Source organism: Antennarius striatus, chromosome 1 (genome assembly GCF_040054535.1).
Source record: "Antennarius striatus isolate MH-2024 chromosome 1, ASM4005453v1, whole genome shotgun sequence".
NCBI classification, from domain to species: domain Eukaryota; kingdom Metazoa; phylum Chordata; class Actinopteri; order Lophiiformes; family Antennariidae; genus Antennarius; species Antennarius striatus.
Window position 1 is genome coordinate 2,676,586 of NC_090776.1, and position 27,480 is coordinate 2,704,065.

At 43.9% G+C, this 27,480-nt stretch overlaps 1 protein-coding gene across 11 annotated transcripts; it reads right to left on the reverse strand.

The window, feature by feature from the left end:
• On the reverse strand, positions 1-27,277 carry ppip5k1a (diphosphoinositol pentakisphosphate kinase 1a). Of its 11 annotated transcripts, XM_068322334.1 has the most exons (32): positions 27,178-27,277; positions 25,058-25,546; positions 24,668-24,863; positions 23,808-23,898; positions 23,613-23,698; positions 22,858-23,012; positions 21,728-21,829; positions 21,489-21,650; positions 21,284-21,405; positions 21,087-21,188; positions 20,842-20,928; positions 20,684-20,759; positions 20,491-20,600; positions 20,324-20,409; positions 20,112-20,237; positions 19,238-19,359; positions 18,793-18,975; positions 18,567-18,708; positions 17,389-17,612; positions 17,058-17,185; positions 16,852-16,966; positions 16,653-16,760; positions 15,798-15,926; positions 15,483-15,623; positions 15,175-15,268; positions 13,599-13,724; positions 10,512-10,574; positions 7,267-7,326; positions 5,722-5,901; positions 3,395-3,532; positions 2,665-2,778; positions 1-2,567 (listed from the first exon to the last, which is right to left on the reverse strand). In XM_068322334.1, the coding sequence occupies exons 2-32, from the start codon at positions 25,199-25,201 to the stop codon at positions 1,999-2,001; spliced, it is 4,281 nt and encodes a 1,426-aa protein (XP_068178435.1). In that variant the 5' UTR covers positions 25,202-25,546; positions 27,178-27,277; the 3' UTR covers positions 1-1,998. The 11 variants fall into 11 exon arrangements, with proteins under 11 accessions (XP_068178435.1, XP_068178438.1, XP_068178440.1 ...); XM_068322337.1 differs by lacking the exon at positions 10,512-10,574; XM_068322339.1 differs by lacking the exon at positions 13,599-13,724 and having other exon boundaries at positions 2-2,567.
• Positions 27,278-27,480: the final 203 nt, after the last annotated feature.

The window sequence follows — 27,480 nt, forward strand, 5'->3', positions numbered from 1 at the left end:
AGGTGTCTCCACACACTGTAGGAAATTTGAAAACATTCATCTAGCCACACAAACATACAGGTTTTTTTGTTTTAAAGTTGATCATTTTATTCAGTTGGTTTATTTTAACAGAACAGAAACTGTGACACCGAAACAACATTCCCAACAGCTGTATTTTGTAACATTGCTAATGTTTTACAGTTTATTGTGCATGTTTCTAGAAACACATTCACACGGTTAAGCTGCGAGTCTCCACTGGATCATAGATGGTTCACCCTCGGTGATTATAAGGTGGAATTGAAAGCGTTACAAAGGGTTATAAAGGGTCAGCTCAGACAAACCGCACGGATTTTCTCAGCTACGCCGGAATCCGGATGTAAAAATAGTTTTAGCGTAAATCTGTCAGTTTAAGTCGCCTCCACAAGAGGGCAGTGACGAGTCGGGAGCGTCACCAACGACTTTTATAGTTTAATTGGTGAACGCAGACAGGAATGTCACTCAGACGTCGTAACGTGATGAAAAATCATAACAGGAAGTATAAAAAAAGACCAATTTGAGAGAACGGACCCTTTAAACGAACATCTGCAACACAACAACCAGATCATGTGACCACAAACGTACACAAACATAGCCGGACCAGCCTTTACAGTACGACGACACGTGACATGATCCCAACAGTAACACACATTTGCTCTTTAGCAAACTCTACCTGAATCGTTTTCCTCAAGCGTGTGTAGACCCCGCCCCCTCCCCCCCCCCATTACACACCTGCTACATGGCTACTCGCCACAATAAAAGCACATTTAATGTGAAATGCCCCATCCGGTTTGCTTACGGACTAAACGATAGCTTTGCTGTTAGATATTTCCCCACGTCATTGAGGTGAAATTACAAAAAAATAAAAATAAACAGCAACTATGGTACAATTAAATATGCAATGTGGGTAACAAAATACCAGATTTCTTTATTTTTTTACGATACTTTTTCAAAATAAATATTATTTCCTCTATTAATTCATTCTGCTTATATTAAATCTTTGATGAGGCTTCAGGATTTCGGAGCTCGAACGCGATGATTTGCCTCATCGTCCAGCTTTAATTTGAGAAATCACAGATGAAAGTATTTAATACAGAAGCTGAGCACAGGACAGACGCTAGCTTATGATGTCGAGTTACAGATTGTACTGCCGCCGTGTAGTTTTCTGCATTTTTCATATTTGTAACCGACGCCTCTTCGCTTGATTGCCACGAAACATTTCATGACAGCTGCTTCAGTTTAAGGTCAGAAAGACAAAAACGTACGATTGACGTGTATCAACAGCTTTCAGGTAACAGTGGCTGAATACTCCACCGGTGAAAATCACCACCTCTTTATCCCGCTTGAGGCTCTACGCCGCCGCTAACGGCTAGCTGGCTAACCCGGAGGAGCTGAAATGACTTTTAAGACTTTCATCGCGTCGATGCAGACGCTCCCCCGCTTCTGGAAGATTTTGATCTTCGCTCTCACAGCTTTGTTGGGTTCAAACAGGTCAGGCTGTGGGTCTTTGGTAATTTCTGCCCCCTAGTGGCCAAAAATAATAATAATCGACGAACGCTTGTGCAAAAACAAACAAACAAGTAATGATAACAGAACCCTTGAGTTCAAGAGGTGGACTCCTGATCGATCAAAGAAGGCTCATGATCTCCCCGATGGATCAATAGTGGGACTTTTTTGAAGCAACAGTTCACACAAAAATAAAAAGCCATGAGCTGTCAGTTCATTCTTGTTGCCCATGGCGACCAACTTCAGGTTTCCGACCCAAAATAACACCGGAAAGGCGCTGCAGCATCTCGTGTCACCGGTGGAATCGTCACTCTGGTCTCTTTGTCGTGAGTTTCCTTTTATTTCTGGGTGAACTGTCCCTTTAAAAGTCATGAATCTGCACTAATCAACCCCCCCATTGTGGCGTTTGAGGGGACGGGGAGGCTCGGGGGGGGGGGGGGCAGCAACTCAGTGGAGGTCACAGTAGCATCCGTCAGGCTAAGGTTCGGCTGCGTGTGTGGCCCCCACCTCCAGGGGCGTGTCCGGACGGTGGGGGCCCTCCTGGCTCTCCATCCACAGCTCGATGGACTCCTGCGTGTCGAAGAACTCGTCGGGCCCCTCCGGGGACTGGGGGGTCTGGGAGCTGGAGCCCGCTTCGCTGCTGCTCTCCCGCAGCTCCAGCAGCACGGGCAGCGACCCCGGGAGGCAGTAGCCCTCCATCCGCCCCAGGGCGAGCTCGGGTAACCCCGAACAGGGCGACCTCAGATCCGTTTCGGGGAGAACGTCCGACCCCTCCAGGGAGGATTCGGGTTGGTCGGGATGAGAGGAGAGTTCGTTGTCCTCCTCGGGGGAGTTGTTGGGCGTCAGGGGAACCTCGCCCGGCTTCAGGGCGTCCGACTCGCCGCCCCCACCCGGCTGGGAGGAGACGTTCTGGGACGAGTGCGTCTCCTCGCTGCTCTGGGGGGTGAGCGAGATCTTATCGCTGAAGCTGAAGTGCGGCGAGGTGTCGGCGGTGGTGGGGGAGGACGGCCCGGCGCTGGAGACGGTGCTGGACGGACCGCTGCTGTCTGGAGGAGCAGAACAGAAACCACGGCAACGGTGAGACCACAATCCGAGTTCTATAAATAGACGTCGGATTTATCCGATGACGACTGCGACACTCACACCAGGGGGGGCGGTCGGAACGCGACCGGAGGGAGATGGAGGAGGACAGGACTCTCTGGGGGATGCAGGAGTCCACCAGCGGCTGGTTGTGAGCGCCCAGCATGGCGGAGAGAGCTGCAGGAGAAGAAGAAGAACACTCTGATAAACTTTAACACACGGAGGCGTGCTGCGTTCCGTGAGTCTGTGAACGCAGCACACTTCTGGATGCTGTCAGCCAATAGAACGCGTGCATGGTATCACGTGACTACCTACTAAAAATCCGCGATGTAGTGAAGCCGCGCATCTTGAAGCGCGAACACGCAAAGGATTACTGTCGGTCAAAAGTGTGCCCTGACCAAAAAACTACATTTCCCACAATGCACAATTTTAACATTGACAAAGAAGTTATAAAAGGATTTACGTTAAAACAGACCAACAAGCAAACTTTTTTTTTCTGTGTAACTAACATTTTTAACTTAATAAATTTAGTTACTTAACATTAAGGAGTAGTTACGTTTATTTTACATTACATTGAGTTACATTTACAGTATTTTCCGCACTTTAAGGCGCTCCCAAAAGCGTTTCATTTTCTATAAAACACCAACAACGCGCTTTATAATCCAGTGCGCCTTATAATCCAGTGTACTTTATAGTGCGGAAAATACTGTAGTTACATTTATGAGTTACTTTGATTATGCTGATGTGGCTTTAGGGCGTATGCAGTATGACGGACGCGAGTTCGATTCCCCACCTCTGGTGGTGCGGGTCCGCGGGTCGCCGGCGCTCTCGCACACGCTGCTCAGGAAGGCGTTGACCTGCTTCAGCGACAGCGAGTTGTGCAGCGTCTCCAGCGGGTAGATGGACGGCACCATGGAGCAGCCTTCGAAGCCTGCGTCAGGGGGAGGACACACACACACACACACACACAACACGCCCGCGGGGGCGAGTCAGCCCCGAGTCAGAGCGGGCGGCACAGGCGTCACCCGACACACACAAAACGAGTCACGGCGCTCTGAAAACATCCTGCTCGCGGTTTTTTCCCCCCGAGCGGATCCCGATCCGTCACCGACCTCCTGCCGGCCTCTAGGGGTTTATTTTTTTTTACTCCCACGCAGGCAAACGTTTGCAACAAAACCATGCTGGACGCCATGACAACAAGACACCAGATCAAACGGAAACAAGTCTACACATCTCAAACATCTGGTGTGGTTTTTTTTTTTTTGGTTTTTTTTTGCAAATGCAAGCAGATCTTTTAAAAATGAAATAAATGCAGAAGCGTCAGCCTTTTTCTGCTCAGTCTCAGAAGCTGCGGCTCTAACCAAGCCGTCGGGTCCGACGCGTTCATCCGCTGTTAGTACACAACCATTCCATCAGTCACAAAGCGTCAGACCACAGCTCGCCCACCAGCGCCTCAAACCTCAAAACGACGGGCTTTTTTTTCCACTGCGCTCACGATCACAGAGGGCCAAAGGCGCCGAAACGGACATCAAACAAGCAGGAAACGCATGCTGGTTAAAAGTCTGGAGGGAAACTGGCATTCAGATTTATATATACAGTATATATATATAAAAAAAAAACAGCCTCCGAAGATCAGAACTGATGGAAACACGGAGGGTCAGAACATCTGCAGGAAGTAGAGCGGAATATTTCATCTTGATGGAGGTTCTTTAAGATGACTTATCACTATTTGTGTCGTATTAATAACGATATTTTGGGGCGTAAACGTGTTTGAGCTTCTTGTGAATTGATGCGCCAAACGGCCCAAAAATAGCAAAGTGTCCTGGAAAAAAAAAGAAGATGAATCAGGAAGAAAGTTGAACAAGATGACAGAATATTTCCGCTCCTCTCCCACTGAGGTCTGATATGTAGACCTGCAGGCGTCCGACGGTCTGGAAAACACCAGCGGACGCTGGTAAAGATGATGAATCCGGAGTCATAGTGGGGAAACGCAGATCTGTGAGTCCTGAAGCCGAGAGAAGAGTGTTGGGAGATCAACGGGATTTTTTTCCTAGATGTTAGAAAATGTGATTTCCTGTTTGAGCTCTCCCCACGTGGTCAAACCCCGCCATCCCAAAATTTATGGGCTCAATCGTCAACGTTCCAGCGTGAAAAGTTTGTGTTATTGTGTGAAACATTACGACTAACGGCAGTTCTTCTGAGTTGACAATAAACAAACTACATTTTTTGGGGTTTAACAGAATTAATGTTTTTTTTTGCTGTGACATAAGTCTCAATAAGACGTCAAATGTTTTGACTTCATTGCTGTATTATTTTCATGAATGAGAGGTTCAGGCTCTTTTTTTATGAAGTTAAACAACAGGTGTATTTATATAATACTTTCATCCCTAATGAAAAATATGAAATGCACCAAATTAAATTGAAATAGTAAGTTTTCTAATTCTGTTGACAGACGATTAATACATTCTGTAATGATTGTTTTTCAGACGAAAACATTTGACGGGGAAATTTGATTACCTACAGGATTAACAGAGACTAGTCAACAGGTTTAAAAATTAATGAGGAATAATAATGAATAAGTAATTATTAACAATGTATTATAATATTAATTAATAATAATAACAACAACAACAATAACAACATTTTTATTATTATTATTAATAATAATAATAATAATTATAATAATAATAATAATAATAATAGTTCATTTTAATAAATCATTATTAATTAAATTAATAATTTCAATAATTAAATTACTAACAATTAATTAGGAATAAATATGACTTCTGGGTAATAATTTTGAAGAATTTGAGATCCTAAAAAAGAATCAAACTCTGATTGTTGAGAGTTTACAGACTGGAGGAAAGAGGGGGTGGGTGGGAGTGGGGGGAGGAGCTACGGTCTGCCACAGGGGGGGTCTAAAGGTCACAAAGTAAGGCCAAGAACTCCCCAACAGCTCAGGCCAGTCCAGCCAGAAACCTGCACACCCACAGAAACAGGCAACATGCAGAAACATCACGAGGCAAAAGCATGAGGGTCAACAAGCACAGCCCCAAGGAAACCATGAGAAACAGGGCGTGGGGGGACGCAGGGGGCGGAGGGCGGGGCCAGGGGGCTGACCGTGGAGGTACTCTAGGGGCCCTTGGCCGGAGATGAGCCAGTTTCGGAAGAGACGGAGGTGGTAGGAGCACAGGTGGAGGTGGTGGGCGAGCGCCCCGTCCAGAGAGAGGTGGCGGCCCAGGCTGAGGTCGGTGGAGAAACACCTCAACAACTGGGCCACATGGTGGCGCTGCAGCGGCTCTGAGGAGGAAGAGGAGGAGGAGCAGCAGTACAAACAGAAAGGAAACAACAGGAACATGAGCCGGGAGCAGGGAGGAAATGTGAGAATGGTTCAAGTACGGTGAGATTAGAGGAGATTACGGAAGCCCATTTGTGCTGAAATAATCCCAAAGAAATTAAAGCTCGAGTTCAATAATTAGCGTTTTTGTTTAAGAATTGCGAGAAATCGTAAGAAATTATTAGTTTCTCAAAATATTTATTGACATCTATCCATTCTCTTGAAGACGAGACGACTGTAATCGTCTCGTCTTCATCCGGGTCACGGGAGTTGCTGAAGCCTATCCCAGCTGACTATGGGCGAGAGGCAGGGTACACCCCGGACGTGTCGCCAGTGCATCGCGGCAGCCACACGAAAGACAAACCACCACACACACTCACTCACGCCTACGGACAATTTAAACTCCACAAGGTAAGGAATCGAACCTTCTAGCTGTGAGGTGACAGCGCCACCTAGTGGGCTGCTATATTTTTTAACAGAATACACTATTAATAATAAGATCATAGTTTCTCAAATTAATAATTCTGAGAAATTTTTGGAGAAAATTCGTCAATTTGAGGCTTCTTATTTTTAGATGGTGCTAATGTTGCGAGAACGTCTCAAAAATAACGAGAAACTTAACTTATCTAAAAATCTGAAATATTTTGAAACAGTTGAGAAAATTCCGCCACGATATTATCTATTTTTTTAACACTTTATTTTTATGTGCCAAACTGCTATTTTGAGACACTTAATTACAAAGATATAATTGTTGCATTATATCGGGAATATTCCTTATTCCAACAACTTTGAGGATATTTTTAATTTTATCATGCAGGTATAAATGAGCTTCCTGGAGAAACAAGAGTGAAAAGAGAGCGAGAGAGAGAGAGGAGAATGAGCGATGGATCAGGACTGAGGAGAGGTGAAGGTTCTGAGGCAGCCAGCGTCTCGTCTCGGCTGTCAAACAGCGAAACGTCAAAAAACAAAAAACAAAACACAGCAGCAAATCATTTCAAGCAGCTTCCTGTGATAAAAAAATCACACTCTGCTCCAGCAAGACACTAAAAATATGACGTCACTTTGCCCCCCAGTGGTCTCTCCACTTGACTTTAAATGTCTTTCTTGTCTAACAATCGATCCGATGCGAGAGAACCCACCGAGGAGCAAACCCGTGGCGGCGGGGGGGGAGGGGGGTTTGGCAGCCAGCTCTGTGAAGCAACACGGCAGGAAGCTGTTAAATGTGCAAAGATAACTCCAGAATGGCCCCCGCTAGCAGGTACGGCTACAGCCGTGATGACAACCACACGACAAACTACGGAGGGAGGGGGGGTGGGGGTCTGTCGTACCTTTGGCGGCGCACCACAGGGGTGGAGCCGCTGCTACGGCCGACGTGTCGTCTTGTGTTCCTGTGGTGAACAAACACACGGATGAAGGGCGTGGGAGGCTTTCTGTACCGGCATCGGGGGGGGGGGGCGTCAATCACAACACGACTGACGAGCAGAAGCGTTTATTGGTGCTTTACGATTGGTTTATCATCTGAATCCCAGGAAGAATCTGAAAACTGGATGGAGGATAGATTTATATTTTGTGCTTTTGACCTTTTTCTCTGGCTTGGAAACAAAAAAACACTCCATCGATGCTCATCGACAGGTCGCTGCGGCGCTGAAAGCTAATTTAATCCTCCAATCAGAATGAGAGAAACCGCCTGACATCAATGACAAGACCGGGCATCGACAGCAAAATGGAAATACGTCATTTCTTGTTTGGTCCGGCTCTTTTTATACAGATTAACAATAGATATAATCGCGTTTAATTCAAATAATCGTTATAATGCAATGATGTTGATGCCTAATTCGCATCCATTCGCACATCAACGATCTGGTTGATCGGTGATCACTCTCGCTTAACAAGCTCTTGAATGCCAGTCAGACAGTTAACCAATCAAAAAACTCTTATTCCTAAACAGAAACCACCAAAACTCTCCCGTTTCAGCTGAGATTGACCCAAACATGTGTGACCAGTCGTGTCCGAAGCAATCACCCCAAAAAAACAGTCGCCCCGACAAACCGCATTTCTTCATTCATCGCATTCGTCACCATCAGCAGGTCCTAAACAGGTCACGTGATCACATTCCTGTGCTCTGGGGACATGGACAAGCATGTGTGAGCCTACGAATGGGAGTGCCGTCTGTGTGAGATGGGATGATCCATGCTTTAACCCTTCCCCTGCTGGAGAGTAGTCGTATTTGGGGGTGGTAGTGGATGGGTGGGGAGTAGGGGAAGAGTTAAACATTCATGTGTCATCCTGACGATGAGCTGCGCACACACACCCTCGACGGCGATGGCAAGAGGTGTGTTTGATGTTCTCCACTGTGCTCACATGCTCACACTCACCCACGGAGTAACGGTGATCCGTTTAGAGGCTGTATGCAGGATGGCGAGCAGGGTTCCCACCCCTGGTTCACCTTGATTTTGATCATCGGAGTTTTGTTTTTATTATGCTCCCGTTTTTAAACCGAAGTAAGATGATAACAGGCTTAACTGAAGGAAAACGCTGCTCATTTTTGATCAACAGACATTTCTGCCCACGAGGTCATTTTATGTTTCTGTATTTTGTCAAAAATTATTTAAATAACTAAGTTCAGATTAATTTTCAGAAAAATCTTGATTAAAACATTTGGCTTCTGATTTTGGATGAGAGAACTCTGGCAGTAAACTTGAGAACACAACATGAGCAAAACATCCTAATGCCCCCCCCCCCCCCGTAGGACTCATTATGGGCTGTATTCCTCGTTTACAGGTAAATGAGAGCAGACTGACATGAGAATCAATGAAATGTGGCTAAAAACGTAAAGAAAAAGCGAAATAAGGGAACCAAATATGAGATGCACATCTTTAAGACCCGTTCGCTGGAGACTCTTTTTGCAGATGATACCCTGTTTTATATGGACAAATTCCTTTTCTACCAGACTTCATGCTTCCCTTTTTGCCTTAATGTGCATTAAATATCTGGTCAAGGAATCATTTAAAACTTATAGCCTGATTACAAAACACGTGAGAGCAATAAAAATGGCCCTTTGTTGTATGAATTAATGGGAACGTTTCAAAGACATCAATGAGACGTTTATTTTTGCCATGTTCCTGCATCTACAACCTGAATGTTGTCTAGCAGAGTTTCCTCATCAGGAACTCATTTTTCTGATTGCATTGACAACACATGAATGCACCACAGACTCTTAATGTACTGCATCGTGAAACTTCAATATACTTTAGGTTTCATGTGTCAAATCCCAAATTTGTGTCGATGGGGTTGAAACAATCAGGCATTTTAAAGATGAGAAAATAAATGCGGAGTGACTTCGCGGATGGAAGTGACGATGCCAAAAAACCGATGATGATTAGATGTCTGACTTCTGAAGAGTTTCCTGTTAATCCCTGCAGCCACCGTCATGTAAAAACTCCTCTGCATGTCTAGCGAATAGATCGCTATCGCGGCACAAGACTGATTAATTGTTTGCTAATCTGTAAAATCCTATTAGCTATTAACTGTTTAGCTATTAACACAACTAAAACGCATTCTCTCACTAAAAAAGGCACGCCCCCTTCGAGTGTATTCTCAAGCGTTTTGGGGGTCGTGTCCCATTGCAGACATCTGACCTTTGCAACTCAGAGAACAAGTGTTGCAGTAGTAACCAAATGATTTTAGTGAATGTTGGTTACGACACACTTAAATAAGAAAAATAACGCTATTAGCTACGGTCAAAAGTAGTAAAAAGGACGTTAAAGGAACAGTTCACACTCAAAAACAGAAGGATGGATCGTTATCTGTTCATCGCTGAGCGTCAGAGGAACTTAAAAACGTGACTCCATACAGCTTGTGCAGCGTAATCAAAAGTCTCTGGAAGGCCTGAGACACAAAATTGATTGGAAAAGATTGGAATTTCACCCTAATAATGCTGAAGTCGTCAGCGTACGCGCCGATTTCAAACCTGATACTGCACACCCAAGTCAGCGGAAGGTGCACAAACCACATGGAGTCATTTTGAGTTCCGTTCATTTCAGTTTTCATGATACTTAAACGCGTGCAGGAAGAAGCCACAACATTTTCTCGTCAAGCTCCAGAAATGTGGCCGAAGAAATTTTATTTTCAGTGAACTGTTCTTTTGACTACTGGTTAGAATTAAAGGCCTTTGAACTGAACAGACACCTGGTAAAAAGTGTTAAATGATTATATGTTAGATATGATTCCCACTAATCCCTGCTGATATCTTTTATCACAGCTGTAATCGTTGAGACGATTCTGTGGCTTTTGATGACGTTCGTCGTCGCCTAATTTCTCGATAAATCACAAATTCAAATGACCAGTGGGAACCCTGGTTAGGAAGAAAAATGTCAGGTAGTGTTAGAAAAGTAAGAGTCCGAAGCATATGGGTCACAAACAAATTTTTTAAAAATCATTAGAAAACAAAAACTGAAACCCGGAATGCTTGGAGGGCCATGTGGAAAAAAAACAACCCCAATAAATAAAAGCTTGAAGACATGCAAGACGAAGGGAGGTGAAGTGGAAAAATACTTGAAAGAAGCAGACGTACCATTAGTCGGATGCTTTGCAAACGACACAGAAAATCGTTTTACTGCCGGCATAGACAACAACTCTGAGGAAATAAAAAAAAATAAAAATCACTAACTGTTACTTTGAGCCACAGTTGACTTGTGTGTGATGTTTAATTCTGAAACCCCTGGTCTCTCTTCCTGATGTGGGTGAAAGAAATGGAGAACCAAGCAAACTCCTACTGTGTCAGGAAGCGTGGGTTTTGGATCAGACTGATGTGTTTCAGGACGTCCTGACTGACTCGAGTGTTAAAACAGACATATCTGATGGTGGAAGATGGGGACATGGATGGAACATCTCCTGGTGACGAGGTGAGATGAAAATGCTTCAACTGAGGAGACGAAAAGCGCACGGGATGCAACAATCTGTTTTCAGACCGAATTCTCATTTCCTGAACACCAACGTCACTAAGTCTCTATTTTCTGCATCGCCACGGAAAAGACAGCCGCTCTTTTCTTTCAAAATGACGACAACATTTAATCGTCGGAGAGGATGGAGCCACTGACTACGTTGTGAACACAAATCCCTCCTTTGCTTCTAGGAATAGAAGTGAAACAAGATGGATGACCGACGGCGAGATGACAACAAGCAGGAGGATGGCAGCTGAGAGGAGACAAAGATGAGACAACAGCGACACCTACAGGACAAACAGAGAACGACGTCACCGACTCCGTCAGAGCCAAGCAGACGACACCAAGCTGGATATTAAATATCCAATATCCGATGAATCCTTTTCACTAACGTCATGGCTAAATGCTGCTGCTTCCTTACTTTACCATGCATGAACAAACAGTGAAAAATGAGACGTTCGGTTTCTGCTTTTTGAGTCAAAACAGTCGATTCAGGAGTCGAGTATCGCCAGCGTTTCTCGGTTGTACCGTTTAAAAAGCAAAGAATCTCCTCAGCGTGTCAACATGACAAAAAGTCTGTCGCCCAGCAGATTGTAACAGGAAGTCAGTGCAGCCATGGATCATGCAGATAAATAAAAAGAAAAGAAATACATTGCATTACAAAATAAAACACACACACACATGGAAAGGTCATGAAGTTTGAGAATGAGGGGCAGGTCATGGACACACATGGATGAAGAAGTTGCTTCATAAAAGCAGGATGCAGAATGTCTGAAAAAAAAACTACATATGAGCTCTAAGTAACGTTAAAAACTGACAAAAAAACTTTATTGTTCACTTGTTTAGCCACAAGTATTCTAGTACATACTGTACTATGTTAGAGTTTGGTTAAACACATCTGAGTCCTGGGTTTAATGACGCTCTTCAGATCCTTACACACATTAAACATCCAAACTAACGTGTGTGTCATTAAGTAAGATGTAAAACTGAACGTCTTCAAGCTGCCCAGCCAATAAGAAGCTTTCACCAGGACCTGGGGGAGGAGCTAGCTAACCAGACAGCCTTTAAAAGGTCTTCAGCTTGCCTTAAAATAACAGTGGGTAAATTACATATTAAAAGTGGATTTGGAATTTTCAGTTAGCAAGACCAACATGGATAAAAGGAGACCAGGCATGTGTCATCGTGGACCATCTAATGCACACGTGTGAAACTCAAGGCCCGGGGGCCAAATGTGGCCCACCGTATTGTTATATGTGGCCCACGAGAGCATTAAAGGTCAGTGTCTTAAAAAAAAAAAAAAAAGGTAAAAAGTGTGCTTTGAGCAAAACTACATTTCCCACAATGCACAATTTTGAACAAAGTTGATGTCCTAACTTGTGTTTGACGTTATTTTTCTTTATTCTTTGATAGTTTGATCTTTGATCGATGGAGTTCTGTGGGTTTAATAACCTGATAAATTAAAAAGATTGACAGTATTTTCCGCAATTTAAGGCGCACCTTCAATGAATGGCCTATTTTAAAACTTTTTTTCGTACATAAGACGCACTGGATTTTAAGGCGCACTGTTGGTTTTTGAGAAAATTAAAGGCTTTTAGTTGCGCCTAATAGTGCGGAAAATACTGTATGTTAAAACAGACAAACAAAAAACATTTTTTCTGTGTAACTGTAATGTTTGTAACTTGAACAAGTAATAAATTCAGAGGCCCGGGGGCCAAATGTGGCCCACCGTATTGTTATATGTGGCCCACGAGAGCATTAAAGGTCAGTGTCTTAAAAAAAAAAAAAAAAGGTAAAAAGTGTGCTTTGAGCAAAACTACATTTCCCACAATGCACAATTTTGAACAAAGTTGATGTCCTAACTTGTGTTTGACGTTATTTTTCTTTATTCTTTGATAGTTTGATCTTTGATCGATGGAGTTCTGTGGGTTTAATAACCTGATAAATTAAAAAGATTGACAGTATTTTCCGCAATTTAAGGCGCACCTTCAATGAATGGCCTATTTTAAAACTTTTTTTCGTACATAAGACGCACTGGATTTTAAGGCGCACTGTTGGTTTTTGAGAAAATTAAAGGCTTTTAGTTGCGCCTAATAGTGCGGAAAATACTGTATGTTAAAACAGACAAACAAAAAACATTTTTTCTGTGTAACTGTAATGTTTGTAACTTGAACAAGTAATAAATTCAGTTATTTAACATTAATGAGTAGTTACATTTATGTTACATTACATTGAGTTACATTTATTAGCTACATCTGGCCCTTTGAGGACAGCCATGTTGTTGATGTGGCCCTTGGTGAAAATTAGTTTGACCCCCCCTGATCTAATGCTAACGGTGCAACTGTTTCTGAAGGAGACGGGGTGCGGTTCCTTCTATTAAAATGTGCTTTATGCACTCAGGATTAACTCTGGATTTTGGGTTTTCCTGGTTCCAGTTTAGGAGCTTGACTGGGATGCATACAAAGCTCCAAAAAAACAAATCTGACTCAAAATGGTTTGGAAAAAGAAAAAAAAAAAGATGGAATGTGCTCGAATGTGCATGAGCTCTAAAAAACACAGAGATGCCTCAAACCATGACTGTCATATATGTCTACACACACATAGTTGTTCTCATCTCATTCCAGACTGATCTACAGTGACGTGTCAGTGTGCTCAGGCGGCCCTGGGGCCGTGATGCTAACTGTGTGCTAACTCTGCGCGGGTCACTCTCGAACACGTACCGTCTTTGTAGGACAGACTGCCGGTGGAGAATTTTTTGCGCTGAGCGCGAGCGTAGTCCTGCAGGTTAGGGGCGCTAGAGGAGCCACCTAGGACGGTGGTGCTGAAGAGCCCGGCACACTGAGAGCCTGCGAGGGGGGCGGGGGGGTTAGTGACTGCTACATATAACATGCTGTTACTTTAAATGACTAGAGAAAGACAGAAAGAGAGAGAGAGGAAAAAAAAGAGACAGGAAAACAGAAACAGACATACTGCACGAGAGAGAACATGCATCTCATTCTGGCGTCTCTGTGCTTCTGAGAGGCTGAAAAGAAAAATCCACCCTGAAAAATCCTTTTCCCGATCATTCGTGACGTCCAGTGTGACTCGTTTTAGCGTTAGTACGTCCAAGCACAGAGCAGCAGAGAGAGAGAGAGAGAAAATGGAGATGAACAGATTGGTTTGGATGTTAAAGTTGTTCCTGTGAGATGGCTGAACCACAACTAAACCAGCAGCTGCAAAAAGAAACGGTTAAAACAGAGACGGACACCGACGTTCTGCACAGATCGTGTGTGATTTAACACAACTCACTCAGAACCATCAGGAGATGAATGTCACATATAGATTCAGTCCTATTTATCCACGATTCAACAAATCCAGTCGTGTTGATTAGTTATGAGTGATGGAGAACTTCAAGTCACCTCAGGAATATTTAAAGAAAATGTTTGTGTTCAAAAATCTAAGTATTATAAAGGCAGACGTAGCTGTGAATATTAAGTAGGTGAAGCCATAATGTTGGTTAGATGAGATAACTACACATCAAACGCACCTCAAAAATGCTGTTTCCATGGAAACAAGAGTAGAGTAGAACATTCAGAAACTTCTCAAACACAAAACCGTTTGTTGGGTTAAAAATGTGCATTAAGATTAGTGAAAATAGTGAGTATAGTGTGTGAGATATGCATCATTACATCTGAGGAAACTAATAAAAACAAACCCGACACATAAAATGCAACTCGGGGTGGATTTTTCTTTTTAGCAGCGGCGACCGTCAGAGCTGAACGGTTGCAGAGGCGTCTTTTCACTGGGATTTTAAAGGGTTAACAAATGTTGGGACAGCTCAGCAGAGCAGCGGAACGTGAGTTCACACTCATTCTGAGTAGTGAAAAAAAGATGTGAAGGGACTCGTTTCTGGATGAAACACAACCGGAAAATTGAAGATTGAATTTAAGAATTTGGAATCATTTTAAATCCCGATAATAAAAGAGGCTCTAAAACGCAACAACCGTTTCATCATCAGTCAGTCATTTGCTTGGTGAAGAGTTTTCTACACAAGCAAGTGAACGCATCACTGAGCACACGTATGTAGTGTGCACACCTGCACGCGTTCCACACACACACACACACACACACACACACACACACACACACACGGCAAAAACAGCCGTCAGAGTTCTGGTTCGAACTAACGACGATGCCTCGTCTCCAGCGAAAAGGTCATCGAGTCGAGCCCAGCTCATCCTGCCCACTCAGAAACAATTTCACACTGTCATCTATACATGTGGTCGTCATGGAAACCGGGGCTTTAAAAGCACCTACCTAATCCGCTTTGCTTCATCTCCGGTGACTGACGCGAGCAGAGGGAGAAGAGACGGTAGCTGCCGACTTTAGAGGATGACGTCTCTGACAGAACCTGTGGGGTGGGGGGGGTGGTAAAGGTGATGCTGATGAGAGCAGGTCAAAGTTAAGACATAACTAATCACACAACGAACTGAAGCAGCTCTGATCTCAACGAACTGAAGCAGCTCTGATCTCACACACACACACACACACACACACACACACACACACACACACACACACACACACACACACACACACACACACACACACAGAGTGTGAGTCACCTCCATGGATCCGGTCTTATGGTTGCGAATGAGCGGCGACCTCCTCTGGATGGTGATTGGCTCAGACAGTGGCACTGCGCGGTCAGTCTCGTCTCTCAGGAGGTCCTCCAGGCTGCCGGGATCCGTCTGCTTCCCCCGATTCTGAGTGAAGAAGAAGAAGAAGAAGAAAAAGGTGAAGGTGGTGAAGAAGAAAAAGAAGAAGAACAACAACAACAAGAACAAGAACGAGAAGAAGAAGAAGAAGAAGACACTCTCGGATATCTGCAGGATGAAGGCATTGTGACAAAAATGAAGCTCTTCTGAAGTTGACTCTACCTGGCGAGCGACTTCTGCTGAAGCTGGCCTGAAGCCGAAGCCGGTGGGCGCGTTCTCCTCCTCCTCCACGCCTTTGACGCCGGGGCTGAAGTGAAGCTCCACGTGGAAACGCTCCTCAGAGGAAATGTCCTGCAGGGGTTAAACCACAGCATCTCTGACGCGATGGAAGATTCTCTCAGCTTCAAAATAAAAGGAGCGAATACAGTCATCCCTCGCTCATTCGTGCTTCAAGATGCACGGCTCCTCCTGCAACTTTTTTATACTACCCAAACGCATTAACCACGAGTTACGAGGGATTACGGTAATGGAAACCTTGTGACCGGTATCAGTGGGTCTGAAAAGAACAATAAATAAATTTGTGATACAAAACGTGTGGCGAGTCAAAAAAATAACAATAAACAGGTAAACCTCAGATCGCGTCGTTAATCAGGTTCCAGGAGACGGGATGTAAGTAAAAAAAAACAAAACGACGTAAGTCGAATGAACTCGTCTCCAGGATAAACCGAAGATAAACATTTCCATAATTTAAAGCAGAAAAAACATTGCCGTCTTGACTTCTGCTGCTTCTTCCTCATTGTGGGTCACGGGGGTTGCTACAGGCTAGTAATAATAATAATAATAATAGACTAATTGTACAGTAACACGATATGTGCTTTACACTTCATACTAGTGTTTTTATGGTTCCAATATTTGTGGCAGACAAACATAAAATGGAGTAAAATGATCAAAACTTTATTTTCATTTTTCCGTGTATTTTCTTTTTTGCGAAAATGATCTATTTTTTATAAAAACGGATGTATAATGGAGAACACTGTAACTCCAGATGACATTAGGTGAACCGCTGCAGAACTCTACCTTATTGTTGTCTTCGTACAGCATGATGACGATCTGTGTCATGTAGTTGAGTTCAGAAACGGCGCAAAGGTAATCCATGGCGCGCTTCCACTGCTGGTCCTTCTCCTCCTGTCGCATACACACACACACACACACACTTTCACATCTGACACCCGTCTGAGCGACGTTCACATTTCTGCGGGATCATCCGTCCGCTTACGTCCAGCAAACATCCGTAGCGGAAAATGCTGAGCAGCGAGTGGACGTGACTCTCGCTGGTGAAGTACAAACGCGTCCTGACGTGGCGTCCGGGTGACATCACTCCACGAGAGTACCTGAGAAACACACACATCAGTTTCACACGCTCTACAAAACATCACGGATCTCCTCCTGAACAGACATGAACAATCGATCCCGGGGGCTCACAGGGGGTGCAGCTTGTTGACGGACTCGTCCTCGTGGGTCCTCTGCAGGTCCAGCTGGATCTTTCTGACCAGCGGGAGGCAGTAGGCGTACGCGATGTCCAGTTTCTCTGCTTTGCTGATGCCGTATTCCTGCAACCACATTCACAAACATCCTAAAAATACCAGAAAGCCTCTGCTGGCTTTTACATTTCAAGTCTACAACTCTGAAATTTGTTTTTCCACAGATATTTACACAGGATCAGAGTTCATTTCTAAACCTATCAACTGAAGTTTCTGTTTGTGAGGTTATTAAAAAGAGAGCACAAGGACATGTTTGCCCCCCCTCCCCCCACCTGTGGAATGACGATGTCGGCCAAAGCGCGAGACAGCCTGAACAGCTCCAGCGTGTCCTCCAGGCCCAGCGAGGCGTTGTGGATGACGTCGTACTTCACGCAGTCGTAGATGTCGGGGATCTTGCTGATGTCGTAGCGACCGTTCTTCATGCGGAAGTCTTTCTCCAGCTTGGACCAGCGCTGCAGCATCAGCTCCAGGGTCTCGCTGTGGTACAGCTGCAGGTCTGGTGGGTGGGGGGGGGTGTCAATCAACGAACCAACAAAAAAAAAAATTTAATCGCTGCATATCAAACAAAAACAGCCACCTGGATGTGTTCTACATTTGTTAAGTCAGTGGTCCGTAACCATTTTTATGCAATATTTTCATGGATCACATTTTTTTTTCTCTAAATATAATAATATTAATAAAGTAAGTTTAAGAAACGTGAATCCAATGTGAAATCAACTTTATTAGCAGCATCTTTGTAACATCACAACAGTTTAGCGGTGATGTATTCTGTGTTAGCGGCCGGAGCGGCCCCTTTAAGAAGGTAGTCATGTGACCGAGGCAAGCATCTCCACAAGCGTCAAGAGTGAGTCATAGACAGACGTGGAGGAGAGAATCCACTCATTTAAAACAAAACCAAAATCCAGAAAGACAGAGTTTACAGAATCTGGAGGAAATGGACTGAGAATATCATACCTATAAGACTGGGCTTCTCTTAAATTATTGAAAAAAGGTTAAGAAAACTGCTTTATCGACCTAAGTTTTTGTTTTTTTGTTTATTTTTCTTCTTTTTCTTGGTTTTCTTACTCTTTTTCTTTTAAAGTGAAAGCTACCCACGTTCTTTTTGTAAATAATTCACACCAATGTTCACATAAAATGTTAAACACATTTGAAAGAACCACATAAATATTTCATTAGGAGATACATAACTATTTATCTGATAATGTCATTGTATATACGTATATATGTGTGCTTGAGACTGAATGCAACAGATTGTGACATTGCTACTTGAAAGGGCTCTTTCTAAATAATAATGAAAGAAAAACATGACTCAGAATCACATCAGAAATAGAACAGAAATAATGGAAGTTCTGGATTCTTCCTGTGTGACCCGGTACCGACTGACCCACAGACCGACTGACCCACGGACCAGTACCGGTGAAACAATGAAAAGCTAAACCCCGTCTCTCACCGGCTGACTTGGGGTCCTCCATCCTCTTGCGGATCTGGGAGGTGAGGCTCTGGATGAGGGCGTACACCTGGTCACACACGGCCACCGGGTTCTGGACGATCTTCATGGAATTCACCAGCGAGGCGCTGCAGGTGGGCGCCAGCTGTCACACACACACACACACACAAACAATGTGACGACGGCCGTCTCTCGCCCCGCTGACTGATCCTAACGGTCCGTCAGTCACCCTGTCGTAGTCTTCCTCGATGAAGTCGCGGTCCTTCTGCAGAATCTCGTGCAGCCGCGCTTTGACGCGATGCTGGCAGCTGCTCAGCGAGTCGCTGTCGTTGTCCAGCAGCCCGTTCATGTTGGCGCTCTTCACCATCTGCACCAGGATGGGTGTGAGCTCGCCCTCCAGCGCCAGCAGGCCCTGATCCACAAACACACACACACGCACACACAGTTAGGAGAAATACAGAAGAAATAATCATGGATTTGTGAAGCAAAAGTCGTCACCAGCCATAGGAAGAAGAACCGGTGACAAAAAGATATAAAATAAAAACATAAGATATTTTTATATATATATATATATATATAATTTTAATAAAATAAAAAATAAATAAAACAAATAAATTAAAATTAAAAAATAAAAATACATATTTATATCTTTCAGAGCTCTTAAAGCAGCAAACCTTAGCGAAGGCGGCGGCTGTCATCTGAACCCTGCCCTCATCGGACGCGTAAATCTTCAGGTCGTGTCTGTAGGTGCTGTGGAGCCGCAGCAAACCGCAGCCTGGGAATCCAGCATAGTCTCCTAAAACACACAACAGTGTCAGGGGTGATGAAAAGGTGCTGCAAAAAAATATGTTGGCGCTTTAAAGAAGATGACATAATATTAAAGTGTAAATTTACATCCATTACCAGGAGCGTAGATATTTATTTTCATGATGACATTAATTGCCGGAGCAGAAGTCCCCCATATTTCCAGTGTTTTCGAGCGTTTGGACTGATCTTTCAGAATATTGAGTTCTATGATTGTACACACAGTGAAACTATCGACTGTCTTCTTTCATCAGGGAAAAAACATTTGTTACTCTTGGGTTCTTTAGTTATCGGTAGCAAAAAAAATAAGTTTCTGACCAAAAAAACCAGAGAAAACAATATTTTTGTACACGGAGGTGAGTTGATCAAAACTGTATTTAAGCTTTAGTGACGCCTCCAACATCTAAACAGTTGTTTACTTCTATGATACAACAAAAACAACACAAAGAACAGGCTTTTTGATAGCCAAAATAATTTAAATATGAATAAATAGCTATGTTGAACATCTATATTTGACAAAAACAAATGATTTTTTTTATGTTGCAGCAGTAGTAAACCCAGCGAACACTGAAGCAGCTCCCTGCAGTTCAGAGGTTGCAGTGAAGGGGATCTGAATGGAAGCTCCATCCGTTCATCCTCAGTATTATCTTTACCATCGTCTCAAATAATCGTGAAATTTTTTCCTCCCTGAACTAGCGTGAAATATTTTTGTACAAGTGTGATTTAAAGTCGTGCGCGTCTCACCTTGACCTCCGGGGTACATACAGCGGAAGGCCCTTCCCAGCTCCTCAGCCTGCACCCTGCCGGCAGGGGTCAGCTCCCCTCCCCACTTCAGCACCAGCAGCAGCGACGGACCCTCCTTACGAGTGTCTGAGGAGCAGAACCGGGGCACCGCTGTTTCACCGCCACCTCAGGATTTACGTGAGGTTGAGTGTGTAAACATGACTCGGTCCTACCTTCTTCCTCACTGGAGGTCTTGGGCTGCCCGTGGGGCAGGTAGGTGAGCTGCACCTTCCTGTTGATCCCAGAGAAGTGTCCGTACCTTCAGTAACAACAGATACGGCATCAGCTAGATATAAAAACACCAAATCAGTAAAACTGAATCGAGGCTTTGTCGGCTCACATTTCCAGAACCGTTTTCAGCTGCTCCAGTTTGGACTTCTTCTCTTCTATCTCACAGTCGTTGTGCTGCCCCAGATCGGCTAACAGCTGCCGCGTGATGTCCAGCACCTCCTGTTTAAGTTCAGAAAAAGGAGGCGTCAGAAATCTTACAGATCAGCCGCTTTAACAAATTAAAACTTCCGATTTGTTTTTACCTGCAGTTGTTTTGGCTTCTTCAGCTTTAATTTCCCCGTTTTATATCCTCCGTATTTTTCAAATAGATCGAAGAACCTGAATGAAGACGAGTCAAACGTGAGTCCGAGGTTTTTAACAAGTCGTTTGATCCAAGAGGAAGCAAACAGACGTGACCTACATCGGGTTACGAACTTCCATCTTCATCTTCTGTTTGGGCGTTCGGTCTCCGTGTCTGATGATGGCGATGACACAGCGCAGCTCCATCCTGGGGGTCGGGGGGGGGGGTCGGAGAAAAGACAGAAACATCAGGAACAAACCGGAGTCACAACAGATTTGGGGTTTTTAACAATTCAGTTTGTTTTGTCTCGGTTTTCTCTGAATGAATGAAACATAAAACACTCCTCTACATGGTTTTACACTCACATGGTGCCTGATGTAGTGGGAACGATGGGGATGTCCTCAGCCTCCGTGGGGATGGACCAGGGGATCTGAAACTGAGGGGCCAGCTCACGCATCACGAGGTTGCTGCAGAAAAAAAAACACACAAATTTCAATCAACAAATCTGCCGCAGTAAATAAACAGAGGAAAAGAGAGAAATGGTTAAAAACAGACGTGGTACCCGAGGATCTTGGCGCAGTCGTCGTAATATTTCATGGAGTTCTTCACGAAGCTGAAGCCGTTGACGTCGCACACGTACGAGTGTCCGTTGGCTCGGAGCAGGTCGAAGCCGCACACGGTTTGCTGCGTGGTAAAAACAGGACTGAGTGGGTTGCTCGTGTAAACGGGGACAATCCAGACCTCATGGAGACCAGGTCTCCGCTCACCTTGAAGGCCAGGCAGACCTTCCGGGCGACCAGCTTCTCCATGGCCGACAGCATGACGGGGTAGCGGACCTCCTTCCCCTCGCTGTCCCGCTCCACCTTCCCGTCCAGAGCTGGAGACTTCCGGGCCTCGGCATGAGCGTAGTCCGGCCCCACGGTGTACACCTGGTGACAGGAAACACACACAACAGACCTGAACACAGCTGTTCATCATCTGTACCGTACACTCTCTGTACTCCTACCTTCACATCGGTTCCATCTGTCGGCATGAACTCTTCGTAGATGTAAGAACCCGTCTTCCTCACGCTGCTCTCGGGCGAGTACACGCTGCTCCGACTTCCGATCTGAGGAGAGAAACAAAACGCCTTGATTCTCATAGCGTCGCCGTTCGCCTGTGAATCGTCTCTGTGAAGTCCATCAGGATCTGAGCCGACTTCTGGATCGACGCGTTTGACAGCAGCGCGCTTGATTCATGTCGTACTTTCAGGTTAACGCCTGGGCCGAACAGCTATTACTTCTAAATGAATGAAAAGGAAAATGTGAAGACCTGCCATGGGCCTGTTTCCAGAGACAACAAGAGCGCCGTTACTTCAGGACAGAACAGGGACTTTAAAGGGTAACAGAAAGAGTCCAAACGTTCATTACAGCTAACAGATCGGGGCGGTCAAACTCATTTTCATCCAAGGTCACATCAGCATCATGGCTGTCCTCAAAGGGCCAGATGTAACTTATAAATGTAACTAAAGTAACTCAATGTAATGTAAAATAAATGTAACTACTCCTTAATGTTAAATAACAAATTAAATAAATAATAAATTAATACTAATAAAGGATTTATTACTTATTCAAGTTACAATCATTATAGTTACACAAAAAAATATGTTAATCTTTTATAACATAAATCCTTTTACTTTATCAGGTTATAAAAAACCGCCCCACAGAACTCCATCAATCAAGGATCAAACTATCAATCAATAAAGAAAAATAACATCAGACACAAGTTAGGACGTTAACTTTGTTTGAAATAGTCATAGTGTGTTTTTGTTGGAGTTTAAATGGGCTGAATTACTGCATTGTGGGAAATGTAGTTTACCAGCTAATTTTTAGACACTCTGACCTTTTATGCGTGGGCCACATTAAATGATGTGGAGGGCCACATTTGGCCCCCGGGCCTTGAGTTTGACACATGTGTGCTAGAGCTACAACACAGACAACCAGGGGTCGGCAAAATGACTGAAAGTGATTGTCATGGCAACAGCAAACTGGTATTGACGGGACGATTTAAGGGTGGTTCTTGTAGTCAGTTAACAGTGTTATCTCATCTATTTAATGACGCACGTTCTGATTTACAGACTAAAAAAAAAAAGTAAACCTTTCTGAACAGACGCTGGCTGCCCCCCCCGGCGGAGGTGGGGTAGTAGATGTAGACGTTGTGGTCCTCGGCGCAGACGGGTTTCTCCACAAAAGGCTTCTGGAAGATCTCCCCGTTCACCTCCACGTGATCCTCTCCTTCCACCAGGTTACACTCTGAGACACACACACACAATGAAATCACGTTTGATTTGTCCTTATAACACACACACACACACACACACACACACGGCTATTCTTGAGCGCGACAAAGCAGCTCTGATCTCTGAGCCATGTGACCAATGTACATTAGTGGCTAAAAAAAACTCCTTAAAGGGCAGAGACATCTAATCAGTCTGGGCACAGACTCAACCTAAGCGTTCTGTAGGCTCGCCTGATCTTTCCCTGACCTCTTCAACGGTTTTTTGCCCCTCCATCCAAACTGCCTCTTTTCTCTCTTTTCTGCAACATCTTCCCACTAAGTTTCATGGAAGTCCATCCAGTATTTTTTTGTATCATCCTGCTAAAAATCAAACCAACCAACCAACACAGGTGAAGATGTAATCTCCATGGTAACTGATGTTCGTCTGGGTGCTGCACTGTAAGAAATCTAAGAGTTTCTTTCTATTGCTGCTTGGATTTATTTAAATTTTTCATATTTTTTTTCAGGATGAAGGAAAAAGAAAAAGGAAAGGAAAAGTATTTTAAACTTGTACGAGAAGCTTGGACAGTCCTAGATGAGATAACAGATCAGTCGTATGGATCCGACAGACTTACCTTCTGGTTTGTCTGGGTCGCGGTTCAACACAGCGTAACGCGGAAGATCAATGCCCTCCTCCTGCAGGATTCGATACACTTCTCTCCTGTTGGACAAAACAAAAATGAGGCTGGTTGAGTCAGAACATCTGACAATGCATCAGTATTTTTGAACCGATAGCAGAAATGCGAGCATAGTTTGGTCAGCTGGAGTACCTGTCCTGTATGTAGTACTGCATGTTCAGGTCATTTATGTGCAGAGGGTTCCTCAGTTTGGCATAGCTCACTGCCTTATCCAATGGGAATCCTGGATCAAGGCAGAGAAAAAAAAAAGAGCTCATATTCAAAATACAGCTGTGCTGTTATTGTGAGACATTAGATCACTTTTTCCCTGCAAGATGACAAAACAGAAATATTTGTCAATCCATGCCTGTTTGTTTTCAGGCAGTGGATTAGAATGTTAATTATTTTAGGTCCATAATAAATCTGTTTTCTTACAAATCGAACCGGTTCATTCAGGCCACCATCAGTTTTATCTGATCAACTCCAGACGTTCCTGCAGTGACTAACAAGTAATTCAAAGGGCCGAAATTCATTCTTTTGGAAGTTTTGATCCCTATTCCTGTCCTGGAAAAGTAAATGTCAAGTATGTCTTTATCAATGGAAGTAACTGGCACAAGCCCTGCAGCATAGCTGTGCTATTAATGACTTAAATTTAACGCCTGCCTGCCAATGTGCTCATTGTAAAGTCAACCCTGAAACAATGTGATTTAGAAAAAGCACAGGGACAGAGCTGTGATCAGGTTGCTGCACCTGAAGCCTGCCACTCTGTTTGGTGTGTAAATAGAAGACAGAACCTGCAATTACTCTGTTTGATAAGGCTATCAAACCTGACATTAATATCAGGTGTGTAGGAAGCACATTTAACAGAATTCACATTTACCTTGAGATCCTATCTGTGTGCTGCGTGTGTGTGCTCTGTGTGTGTGTGTGTGTGTGTGTGTGTGTGTGTGTGTGTGTGTGTGTGTATGCGTGCGTGTGCGTCTGTGTGTGTGTGTGCTGGTGTCTGTGTTTACCCTTTGAGTGGAAGGAGATGAGGCAGTCGCACAGAGGCCATCGGTCCACCGGCTCGCTGAGGATGACGTCTTCTGGAAAGATCACCACGGTGATGTACTCGAACCTGCACAGCCGCTCCAGGATCTGGGTCATCGGCTTGGACTTGGACTTCTTCATCATGCAGCAGATCCCCACGATGATCTGTTGCTCTGGGGGCTAAACGAGGAGAGAAGAGAGCGACAGTAGGATCTGTGAGGAACTGATGGTGCATAAAAAGGGCTGCTTATATTAAAATGCCATAAAGTTTAGATCTGCATGAGGTAATATTCAACAATCCAGTCTAAAAAGTTAATTTCCAGCTATCAGTAGCGGTTAAGTAAAGAAACAGATGATAGAAGATGTTCTCTCACCGAGTCTGTGTCTTCGTCGTCCACATAAACATCCATGTCTGTCTTCACGCTGTCCTCCAGGACCTCGGTCTCATCGTCCTCGCAACCCACGAAGAATCTGGGAGCGCCACGCCCGCTCTCGCCCGGGCTGTTGGGCTCTGACATCACAATACCCCACGGCAACCCTCAGCGTCCCACGGTGCCATTGTACACCAACACACCGCTGGAGTGGGCCGCTGACGGAGACGGACGGGTCCACCCTGCCTGGGCTGGATGGCAGAACCAGTGAATGAAGTCGTTTGAGGCAGACGTCCAGAATGAAAGAGCGACGCTCAAGCATTAAATGTTGTGGCAGATGTTGGCGTTGGCTCCTCAGTCCTGTTTGTTGCTCCGGTTTCTCCTTCTTTATTTGGAAAATTCACATCTCATGACAAGGTTGGTGATTCAGAAGTGGTCAGCGAGCAGCGGCGATTATCTATTGACAGTCCAATCCTTTATGAGGAAAATGTCCTGCAAGGGCAACAAATCATCCGTGTTACTGAGTAACTTTCATTTACATTACCATACATACTATATATAGTATAAAATATACTGAACTCTCACTCATCTCTATTTATACATGCAGGTCCATAGGCAAATGGGAACTTAATACTGATATTTTTAGAAGTTCCATGCAATGGCACAGTGAGAACACTTCAACTAATTGCCATTCTGAGATCTTGAGGGTTCTTGATTACGATGTAGAAGCTGCAGGGGCCGGTTTTACGTTTGTTTTTGGTTGTCTTTTGTGGTTGAAAACAAGCCACCTTGTTTGTTAGTCGTTTAGGAGACTGTATCATAACTGCTTACATTACTGTAGAGAAGTACAAAAGTTTGAAGGAGCTAGAAACTTACACTTGGCATGAAGGGAGAAATTTTTTTCTTTTAGTGTGTGTGAAATGTTCTTTTAAAAGGGCAGATTTTTGGGGCAGAACATCACCAAGAAATAAGAACTAGTAATCTCCAAACAAAAGTTCTGTTTTGGAAAAAGTTAGTTAATTCTACATCCAGAAGACAAGTGAATCATTGACACTAGCACTGTTGATTTCTTCTCATGTCATTAAATGTGACAGTTTGTCAAATTATTTTTAAACGATTTCAATGCTCATCTTTGTTCCACTCGCACTGTGCTAAGCTGCTCAGGAAACAAAAATTACATTTGAACTAATCACTTAAAGGAGACATAGACATGTTTTTGAGCAACAACTGCCCCAGGCTCTTACCCTTCTGTTACTAATTTATCCCTGACTCCATAATCTGGAGTTACAAAACATCAACTGTGATTTACATCAAGATTTAGACTTCCAGCTGAATAACAAAATGACTGAGAATCTCAAATAAACAAGAGGTTTTTGTGACGTAAACGTGTCAAACACATCATGCATTCAAGTCATCATTTCACAGATTTATTCCTGTTTAATTGTAACTTAGGGCTTGCACTAAACTGTCATTGTTTTTTTGTTTTTTTTAGGTTATAAAGGTAAATTAGAAACAAAATACCATCATTTTAAAAAGAATTTGCCGTTAAGAACACGTCACAAGTTCAGTGAACAGGTCTTTGAGGGTCAAAAAACGTTAACATGGCTGCACCTGATGTTGCCGTTGGAAGAGGGACAGACAGATTTAGCTTTAGGAATCCAAGAAAGAGCAGGAGGTAAATAAACTAAAAATAATCAGGCAGTAACCAGGACTACTAAGCGTCACCGCTGATTGATGCTATCGTAAAATGTACTTGACAGCAACAAGTTTAAGGTTAACGAGCAACAAACTGCAAGTTAGCCAAAAAAAAAAGAGTATTGGATAATTTCACTACGTTATCACGTAATATATGTTTACTATAAAACACATATGTTAGAGTTTAATCATGTTATTTCACGAAATGTATGCGTTTAGCTTTTAGCAGTGCCGAACACATTTAGCTAATATTAGCTAATGTTACTATCTAGCTAGTATCTCGGTTCGTACCGCAATGTAAACAAGTCCTCCAGTGCCATTTTGTGCGAACTTGAAGCAAATACTAAATGTCTTTTACGAAGATTAAACCTCTTTATATTGAAAGTGTGTCGATGTTATTCGAACAACCTGCGAACAACTGAACTCACAGTGTACGCCGGAGGGTTGGCACCGCTGCCATCAGCTCGCTTCCTCTACTCTTGACAGTTTGTACGCGAAACCGAACACAATGTATTCCTGGTGACGCACGTATGACGACGTCTAAAACGACCAATGAGAAACAAGGATAATGTCACGGAGGCGTGACATAAAAGCAACACCGACCAATCATCAACGACTAAATTCACCAAACGCTCATAGTATAGCTGCAGTTTCTGGGCTTGTAGTTCAGCTTTACACCATTAAAAACACAATTTTATTTTAAACTCCTACCAGATATGAATGATTATTTC